Source organism: Antechinus flavipes, chromosome 4 (genome assembly GCF_016432865.1).
Source record: "Antechinus flavipes isolate AdamAnt ecotype Samford, QLD, Australia chromosome 4, AdamAnt_v2, whole genome shotgun sequence".
Classification (NCBI taxonomy): domain Eukaryota; kingdom Metazoa; phylum Chordata; class Mammalia; order Dasyuromorphia; family Dasyuridae; genus Antechinus; species Antechinus flavipes.
Window position 1 is genome coordinate 27,952,197 of NC_067401.1, and position 9,881 is coordinate 27,962,077.

The window sequence follows — 9,881 nt, forward strand, 5'->3', positions numbered from 1 at the left end:
CCTTTATATTTCCCTCTCTTATTAAAAATAAAACAATTTTGAAAAACTGTTCAATAAAGAGCACCTGAATAAATATATATATTTATGAATATATATGTGACTATAACTGTGCTATAAAAGTGATTGAAAGGAATGGTTTCAGGGAAATATGGGAAGATATGTGTGAACTGATGCAGAGTGAAGTGAGCAGAATCAGGGGAATGATGTAATGGCAATAACATTGTAAAAAAAACAATGTTGAAAAATTTAACTTTAATCAATGTAACCGCTTAATGAAGTCTGTTCCCCATCTGACAAAAAGAGAATGGACTAAAAATATAGAATGATACAGAAATTTCCTAACATGGCCAATAAGTAGATCTGCTTATGTGACTTTTTTTTTCCTTTTTTGGGGGAAGAAGGGAGAATTAGGAGAGGAAAAAGTAATTTTTATTTAATAACAATGTTGTCAAAAAATGTGTTAATGAAGCATCTTTTAAAAGTGCACAGAAATGGAGGAGGCTCAGAGAGAAACAGACAAACAGGATAATTTTGGGAACTAATATGTTGATTTAGAATATACTTTAAAAACAAAAAGTAATCAATTATATATAAAGAGAGTTATGGGTTTACATATGATGGTTTTTTCCTATTCTTTGTATACAAAAATGTTCATGTTTGTTCACATTTGTCAAATGAGAATAATTTTTTAAATTTATCCAACACACTGACCAGGAAGGAATGAGAGTCATAATATTCCATACCCACAGTCAATCTCTGCTGAGAGGAAGGAAACATGTTCCAGCGTCAGTCCTCTGAAATCAACATCATTGCAAATGATCTGACTGTTGTTGTCTTTTAGTGTTATCTTTATTTAAATAATTGTGCATTTCATTCTCTGGGTTCTGATCCCTTTGTCAGTTTCTCTGAATTATTCATATTCATCATTTCTTAATATGTAATAATATTCTATTATATTCAAGTAACACGATTTGTTTGGCCATTCCCTATTATTTTTTCCAGTTTTTTGCTGCTACAAAAAGTACTGCTATGAATATTTTTAAATATATGGAAATTTTTTCTTTGATTTCTAAGAAACAGATGCTCAGATCAAAGGAGATGGACAGGTTAGTAATTTTTCTCACATAGTTTTCAACTAACTTAATTGATGGATTCAAATTCTTATTTGAAAGAATATCTTTTTTTGGAGGGGAGAAGGAAGGAGGAGAGAGGGAAGAAGGAGAAAAAAAGAGACCCAAATTCACTTTAACAGGGATGATTAAAAAAAAAAAACTTTACCTTTTCATATGGGTCATGTACATTTCAGAGGATGGGGAAATTAAATTTTTTTTACGGATTTATATATTATATAAAGAGATCTTTAAGACAGATTGTATGCAGATCTTTCACCATCCAAAGTATTTAGGAGTTCCTGATCATTCTAAGAGGACCTAAGGTTCTAGTTTTTTGTGTGCTTTTTTCTGGGATCTCCAGGGTCATTCCAGATAAAAAGGTATTGGGTAATGTAATTAAAAAAAAAAAAAACCTTCTAGGGTAGCCATAGAAATGAACCAATCTTCCATGAGTGTACCAGTCAGACCAGAAATGACCCACAAACACTACAGATCAGAGTTGACTCCTAGTTTATTTTGTGAGGAGGAACTAAACAGTAGGAACTAAACACAGTTATAAAGAGTTATAAAGAGGAAGGCACTTGCGTTAAGGAGGGAGATCAGTTCCTTTAAGCCAAAACAGGAATGCCTGGAGCCCAGTTCTAAGCATCCAATGATAACAAGTCTTAGCCCTATGATATGCAGATGGAACATCAGTTAGTACTTTCTTTGCCATAGAGAAGGATGAAAATGATTTCTCAACTATTCCGGAGCTAGATGAATATACTAAATATCAAAAGTCGATATGTATATCAACTTTCCAAAGAAAATGCACTGTCTTCTATCGGACATATAAAAAATAAAAATGACCAAAAACCTACTTATTAATCCAAGAAATTCTGTCTGTTTGAAATGGATGTTTTCAAACAAATCTGGTATTTATGAATCTAATATCAAGATATAATTGCCCTAATAAACTTAACCTACAAGATACTATTATCTCTTGGTTAAAATTTCCAGTCAGCTCCATAACATCAGTGGTACATAAAAAACAACAACATATAAAACCTCAAGCATAAATTACTTTTAAAAGCCCCTTCTAAAACAAGCATGAACAGATTAAACCTTGGAGGAGGCCGCTAAGACCCCATAATCTTTATATGTATTATTTTCTCATTGCACTTATAGAGGTACATGGCTGAACAGAAATGCATACAAAACATAAGGCTCATCTCTGAAGCTGCTTACTATAGAAAAAGGAAGTGAATAGAAAAAATACCACATGGCATTTTCTTTTCCCTGCATAATTTTTCAATTTTCTTTAGAGAAATGCCAACCAGTAAATAATTAGAACCATAATCCTGTTTTTTTTACTGGGAATAAGGATGTGGAGGGCTTTAAGGAATACTAGTTATTATTTTCCTGATGCTAAGTTAATGGAAATTTAGAAAAATTCATAATCTCAAACATTTGTTTCCTTTCAGTGTGAAATGTTGCTTTTACAATCCAAGAAAAAGTGCAGACTCAGTCCAGGAAGAAGAGGGAAAATATCCTGATCAGCTCTACTTAGAGTACTACACACAGGGACTCTCTTCACTACTCACTACTCATTTATATTAGTATTAATTATATTACATGTCATGTCTCCCAGACTTCTAATGCCTTCAATTTCAGAAAACTAAGCCATGCTATAACGTCATCAGAAACCTATCTAGAGTGTTTCTACTTGCATATTGCTATGACTAGTTGGCTTGCGGAGCATCCCATTTCCCATCTCCAGGCCTTCCCACTAGCTGACAGCCTTTCCTAGAATGCACTCACTCATTTTCCTTCAAAGATCAGCTCACGTGCTCATTCCCTGTTCCTGAATCCTCCCATCCGCTGGTACCTGACTTTTCCCTCCCCAAATGACCATGTATTTATTTTACTATGTACATGTCATATCCTCCAGTTGAATGTGTGCTTCTCAGGAGCAGAAACTTTGGATTCATTAGTGCTGCCCTGCACAAGGAGGGTACTTAAATGTCTGAAATCACTGCCATCAGAACTGCAAGTTCTTTTGACATCATGGACCCCAAAGAGCAGAATCATGCTGCTTCTGCAGTGTCACTTTCGATGATGAGGCAGGCTTGCTGTTTCACAGTTCGGAAAAGGGCAGGGAGAGGGTGAAAAGGAGGGGGAGCCCTGAAAAGGTTCCTGGTCATTTACAAAGACCACAAAGACTTACAAGGGGACCATAGTTCAGAAAGGGGCAGGGAGAAGGAGTAAAGGTGGGGGAGCCCTGAAAAGGTTCCTGGTTACTTACAAAGACCACAATTTAGAAAGGGAGGGAGAGGGAGCCCCTGAAAAGGTTCCTGGTCACTTACAAAGACCACAATTTAGAAAGGGAGGGAGAGGGAGCCCCTGAAAAGGTTCCTGATCACTTACAAAGACCACAAAGACTTACAAGGGGACCATAGTTCAGAAAGGGGCAGGGAGAAGGAGTAAAGGTGGGGGAGCCCTGAAAAGGTTCCTGGTCACTTACAAAGACCACAATTCAGAAAGGGAGGGAGAGAGAGCCCCTGAAAAGGTTCCTGATCACTTACAAAGACCACAATTCAGAAAGGGAGGGAGAGGGAGCCCCTGAAAAGGTCCCTGATCACTTACAAAGACCACAATTCAGAAAGGGAGGGAGAGGGAGCCCCTGAAAAGGTTCCTGGTCACTTACAAAGACTACAAAGACTTACAAGGGGACCACAGTTCAGAAAGGGGCAGGGAGAGGGAGAAAAGGAGGGGGAGCCCCTGAAAAGGTTCCTGATCACTTACAAAGACCACAGTTCAGAAAGGGAGAGAAAGGAAGCCCCTAAAAAGGTTCCTGGTCACTTACAAAGACCACAATTCAGAAAGGGAGGGAGAGGGAGCCCCTGAAAAGGTTCCTGGTCACTTACAAAGACCACAATTCAGAAAGGGAGGGAGAGGGAGCCCCTGAAAAGGTTCCTGATCACTTACAAAGACCACAAAGACTTACAAGGGGACCACAGTTCAGAAAGGGAGGGAGAGGGAGCCCCTGAAAAAGTTCCTGATCACTTACAAAGACTACAGTTCAGAAAGGGGCAGGGAGAGGGAGAAAAGGAGGGGGAGCCCCTGAAAAGGTTCCTGGTCACTTACAAAGACCACAAAGACTTACAAGGGGACCATAGTTCAGAAAGGGGCAGGGAGAGGGAGAAAAGGAGGGGGAGCCCCTGAAAAGGTTCCTGATCACTTACAAAGACCACAGTTCAGAAAGGGAGGGAGAGGGAGAAAAGGAGGGGGAGCCCCTAAAAAGGTTCCTGGTCACTTACAAAGATCACAAAGACTTACAAGGGGACCACAGTTCAGAAAGGGGCAGGGAGAAGGAGAAAAGGTGGAGGAGCCCTGAAAAGGTTCCTGGTCACTTACAAAGACTCAAACCCATTCCTCTTCTAACTGCTATATCTGCTCAGGGCCCTAAAACCTTTGCAGACCCTCAGCTTCGCCACATCAATGCCATTCCCTGATGATGGCACTGCCCCCATCCAACATACTCAGGCAAATGCCTGGTATCCTTGACTTTGAGCACCATCTCTCCTCTCTACTCACACAGCCAGATTTCAGGCACTCAGAGTCTCTACGACTGCCTAAATAGACACCCAGCCTTCGGTCTCTCCATTCTCTCATCTATTCTCCCACAGCTGCCAAAGGGATATATTTCTAACACACATGTCTGACTATGTCAGTCCTCTGTTCAAAAAGCACTCTTGGCTCCCTGTTGCTAACTCCATTTTTGGCAACAGAAAGCCCATCTGTCTCCTGGGACAAGCCTCCAGGTCTGAAACCAAATAGATGCCCAGGCCCTAGAGGGAACCTGGAACTGTAGATGCTTTGGAATGTGCACTCGCTGCTTGATTCCAGCCCAAAGAGCTCGCATTTCCGGACCTACTACACATGACTTCCCTTCATATACTGTAGACCCACTTGTTGCCCTTCACTCATAACAGGCCTAAGGACTGGGCCACGGCAGAACACACCCTCGCCCCCAATCTCAAATGCATTCTTCCTTTATTTCTGCCTCTTCAAAGTCTGTAAGTTTCCTTTAAAACTCATCTCCTAGATAATGAGGCCTTTTCAGAGCTCCCTATCCTCAGGAAAAATCAACTTCTGTTTATTTTCTATGAATATATATGCAAGAGATAGGTATATGTGAGCTATAGATGGCTCTTTATGTGGTGTTTCTTCAATAGGGTATAATCCTGGACTGTTTTTTATCTTTCTAAGCAGTACCCTAATACATAGCCTGGCATTCAGGAGGTGATTAATAAATGGCTGCTGATCCCAGCATCTTTAGTCTATATTCCAGAAATCCAATTAGAAAACCCAAAGCAGCATTGTTTCCATAGCAGAGATGAGTTTTGCATTGAGTGAGTTTTGCAGAATATTTCGCTCTGTTATAAACAAGGGGGATGAAGTCTGTGGTCACTGAGCTTTTTCCTATATCAAGTTAACTGGCCCATATGGAAAGAACTTTCAACTACTGGCATTCTAAATACAATTTTCTTTCAGTGGCTCAGTAAGCATTTACCAGAAATGAATGGATTGTTGAATGCATTTGTGTTCTAACCAAATGAGCCCAGATTCATGAGAATATACAATATCATTTTCTAATATGTAAGATAACAAACTTTCCTCCAAATCTCGATTCCATTCTTTATCAGTGAAAAATACCCAGTAACAGATCTTAATCTTTTAAAGATTTTACTTTAAGAGTATTTTGGTAGTGGAGTACAGATGCTAACCAAAATGCTAACAATTTTATTAGCTACTCAATGAGAACACCGATTTTTTTTTTTTAATGCTAGGGAACACTAAAATTGGCCATAGGGAACATAAGATATGCTTTTGGTAAATAACTTTATAAACCTGACATTTTCCCCCTTAAAGAATTATTAAAAACAACCAATAACCAACACAAACATCCCAGTGCTTTTTATTTGTCATGCATGCTTATAATTTGCACATATTAATAACTAGTTGCACAGTGGAAAGAACAATGGGCCTAGGGTCAGAGCACCTGGTTCTTCTCAGAGTTCAATACTGTCTTGGAAACTTCCAGATTATGTAAGCCTGGGCAAGTTGAGTCTGGACAGCCAGTATAATAAGGCTCACACACTACTTGTCTCATGTGATTGTTGTGAACAAATGTGTAGCTAATGTAAAAAATTACCCTGGCATGCGTTCTATCAATAAAAAAATATTAAAATTAAAAAAAATGTGTAGCTAAATCAAAAAGTGCGATATAAAAAGTGTCATATAAATGTCTTTGATTATATAGAAAGTATGCAAAATAATCCAGACTGTAGCTTAAATTCCTAAATTTACCTTATTTAATTGCTATGCTATAAGAAATGGTGAATACTGAGAAGCACAGAAAAACCTCTTTGAGCCAAAGCAGCCTGAAGTAAGCAGAACCAGGAAAACAATACACATGGACTACAACGTAAATGGAAAGAACACCAAAACGATCCAAATCAAATATTATGCAATTAATGGCCAGGTCTGAGACCAAAGAAGAAACAGCCTCTGTCACTTCCTCGATCTTTGGGGGAGGGCCTACAGGTGTAGAACACTGTAGAAAGGCAAATTTATAATTATGTTGGGTAATTTTTTTGACCAATTCTTTTCTCCATTTGAGTTGGTGATGGGAGGATACAATGGGAAATGTAGGTGAAGTATAAACAAAAGCTATCAATAAAAATATATTTTAAAAAAAAGATTGATTTATGCAATTAGGGCAGACTAATGAGGAATAGTACCAATTTTCACAGGTCTGTCTCCAGTCTACCTCAGTCTCTGGCAAATGAAGATGTTGAAGTGGTGAGATGCCTTCCCAATGTCAAATTTACAAAATTACAAAGGAGAAAGCCTCCCTGTTCCGGCATTGTGGATAGGGGTCAACTCCCCTCCCCCACAATAAATTTGTTAAATTGTGTATCTATTTCCAAGCTCAGAATGGTACCTCCTCCACTCTCAAAGAACAAAGGTTTATTCCAGACATTTAAGACCACTTCCTAAGTGAGATTTTTGCTTTGCTCCTTCAATCTAATTGAGTTTTTAGGCAGATTACTCCTACATAAGACACGGGTTTGGTGCCAACCCACTCACTAAGTGACCCCAGATATTTCTCCTACACAAGTCCCCAGTCACCTCATAAACTGAATGTCTTAGAAGAAAAGGTCAATAGTTAACGATTCACAATTGACTTGATTTTATTAGTCACTAAAATGAAACATCTGGCCCCAAACTTTTCATTTTATTCAATAAATGCCCCATTCAAAGATACCTTTTAATCCAGATGAACTATTCTCCATGATTTGACTCATCTCCAGAGTAATTCAATCAGCAGTTAAGAGCCAATGCCACCCATTTTCTCATTTCCAGAGAATCTTAATCTCCAACTACCAGCTCGGGACCCGAATCTAAGACGAAAAATCTCATACCCACTTAGAAAGGGGAGCTGGACGCAGGCACCGGGCACCGGGCACAAGCAGCTCTCCCTCCGGCTAGAGGAGCCTTGGTGAGTGAGAGCTAGCCCACAGAGCCATGGGGTGTGTGTGTAAGGGGAGGGGGGGGGCTTCTTGGGGCAAGCATCCCACATGGTGAAAAAAGCCCCTCGTTCGTCTGATGCTGCGCAGGGAACGACGCAGGGACTAAGGGAAGCCCTACCAGGCGTTCAGGGCGCCTCTCCTAACCTTTTGTCACGGATCCCTTTCACAAGGCGGGCGCATCGGGGCGCCGATCACCGCGGCATCGGCATCAATGATGCTGGTTCTGGAAGCTTGCTCCAGGGAGGGAAAGGAGGAAGCCTCCCAGTTCCGGCATTGTGGGTAGGGGGCCAACCCCCCTCCCCCACAACAGACCACTATATCAGCTAGAAGTCAATAGGCTGAGGCGGAGGAAGGGGCCCCTCCAGCAACATCTGGCCGGCCTGGGCTCCGTCCTTTCGAGTGGGAGAAACCGATTTCCCCAATGGGGCCCAAGAAGCTTCTTCTCCTCCGGATATCTTGGGGAAGAGGGAAGGGAGCACGCTGGGCCACTCGGAAAGCAGTCGGAGCTGGGTCAATGGCGCAAACACGATGGGGGTGGGAAAGACAGAGAAAGGAGCTAGGCGAGCCCGGACAATCCTCCCCCGACGCCGCCCCCCCTCGGACCACGATCGCGGGCGCGGGGAGGGGGTCTCGGCATTCCCGGTCAAGCCAGTCCCACTTTGGGAATCCGCACCGACACGGAGCCGGGGGCGGGGCGCGGATGTCAAACTTTTTGCCGCCCGCTTCTCCGGGAGCCCCGGGAACCCCGGTCTCCTCAGCCCCAGGCGAAGCGGGCGGTGCGGCGGGCACGGACCGGCGGCGAGGGGGAGAGGGCAAAGAAGAAAGGTCGTGCCTGGGGGCACGAGGCGAGGGCCAGGCCGGCCGGGCTGCGGGGCTGCGCGCTGGCAGGCGTGCCCGGCCGGCCAGTCGGCGGGGGCCGGGGGCTCACCTTCCGGTGCTTCTCCTTGTAGGGCAGCGCCAGCCACGGCATGTCCCGCACGAACTCCTGCCACTGCTGCTGGTCCTGGTCCGAGGACACGAACACGATCTCGAGGCGGCGGCGCGGCTCCGGCTCCGGCTCCGGCTCGGCGGCGGCGGCGGCGGCGGGGGCTGCGGCGCCCGCGCCCCCGCTCCCCGGCCCCGGGCCCGGCGCGTCCCCCCGCAGGCGGCCGTAGAAGGCGGCCAGGCTGGCGCTGAGCTGCGCGCAGGGGGCGCTCAGGCTGCAGCCGAAGTAGAGCCCGAGCAGGGAGATCCCGCGGGCGCCCAGCGAGTGCACGTCCACCTCCTCGCCGCCGCCCGCCACCAGCTTCTCGCCGAGCAGCTCCACCAGGAAGCCCGACATCCTGGAGCGAGCGCGAGCTGCGGCTGCCTGCCCGGCCGCGTCCCGAGGCTCCGACCCACCGAACTGTGGGCAGCCGGCGCGCAGGCGGCAAATGCGGACTGGGAGAGCGGCGCCGTCCGCCCGCCCCCTCCCCGCCCCCACGCCGCCGCCGCCGCCGCCCGACTGCCCCGCCAGGGCCGCTAGGGGGCTCCCTGGTGCCGCGGCGGCGCCCGCTGCCCAGGGGGGTTGCAGCAGGGCCGGGCTGCGGCCAGGTGGGAGCAGAAGGGGCCGCCCCAGGAGGGCAGTGTGCGTGCATTGGGGGTCTAGGCGCCCCTAGGATCCTCGCTCCAGAGCCGAAGGGGACCCGGAGGCCACGGAGGCCCATCACCTTCTCTGACAAATAGTGTGAGAGTGTGAGGAGCAGATCGCCAAGGTGTGAACTGGGACCCGAGGCAGGAAGAGTTCCAGTCCCGGCCCCAGACACTAGCTTTGTGACCCTGGGCAAGGCAATTAGCCTGCATTTGTCTCCGTTTCCTCATCTGTAAAATGTGAGAAGGTAATGGTGCTTTCCTGCCAGGATTGTTGTGAGGATAACACGAGAAATAATGACAAAGCGCTTAGCAGGGTGCCGGCACGGAACCACACAGATGTTAGCTAGTATATTCAGCGGCAGGATGGGACTGGAACCCGGGTCCTCTGTGGAGTTGCTGTACTCTGGAGCAGTCACAGGCTCTTCGACTTAGAGCTGGAGGAGACCTCGAGGTCCCAGCCTCCAATCCCAGTCCCTGCCTGCCTTTCCTCTGTCCCCCTGATTTCCCCTCCAGGTTCTCCGTTTTGTCTCCCAGTCTTTCCCACGATATGCCCATTGCAGCACCCCTGCCAAGCAGCTTT

At 45.4% G+C, this 9,881-nt stretch overlaps 1 protein-coding gene across 1 annotated transcript in view; it reads right to left on the reverse strand.

Moving 5' to 3' along the window:
- NXN (nucleoredoxin) overlaps positions 1-9,102 on the reverse strand; it is a 137,066-nt gene extending 127,964 nt beyond the window's left edge. Inside the window, exon 1 of the mRNA XM_051992215.1 lies at positions 8,619-9,102. Within this exon, the coding sequence (XP_051848175.1) occupies positions 8,619-9,011 (393 nt within the window). The 5' untranslated portion in view covers positions 9,012-9,102. The remainder of the gene's footprint in view (positions 1-8,618) is intronic.
- Positions 9,103-9,881: the final 779 nt, after the last annotated feature.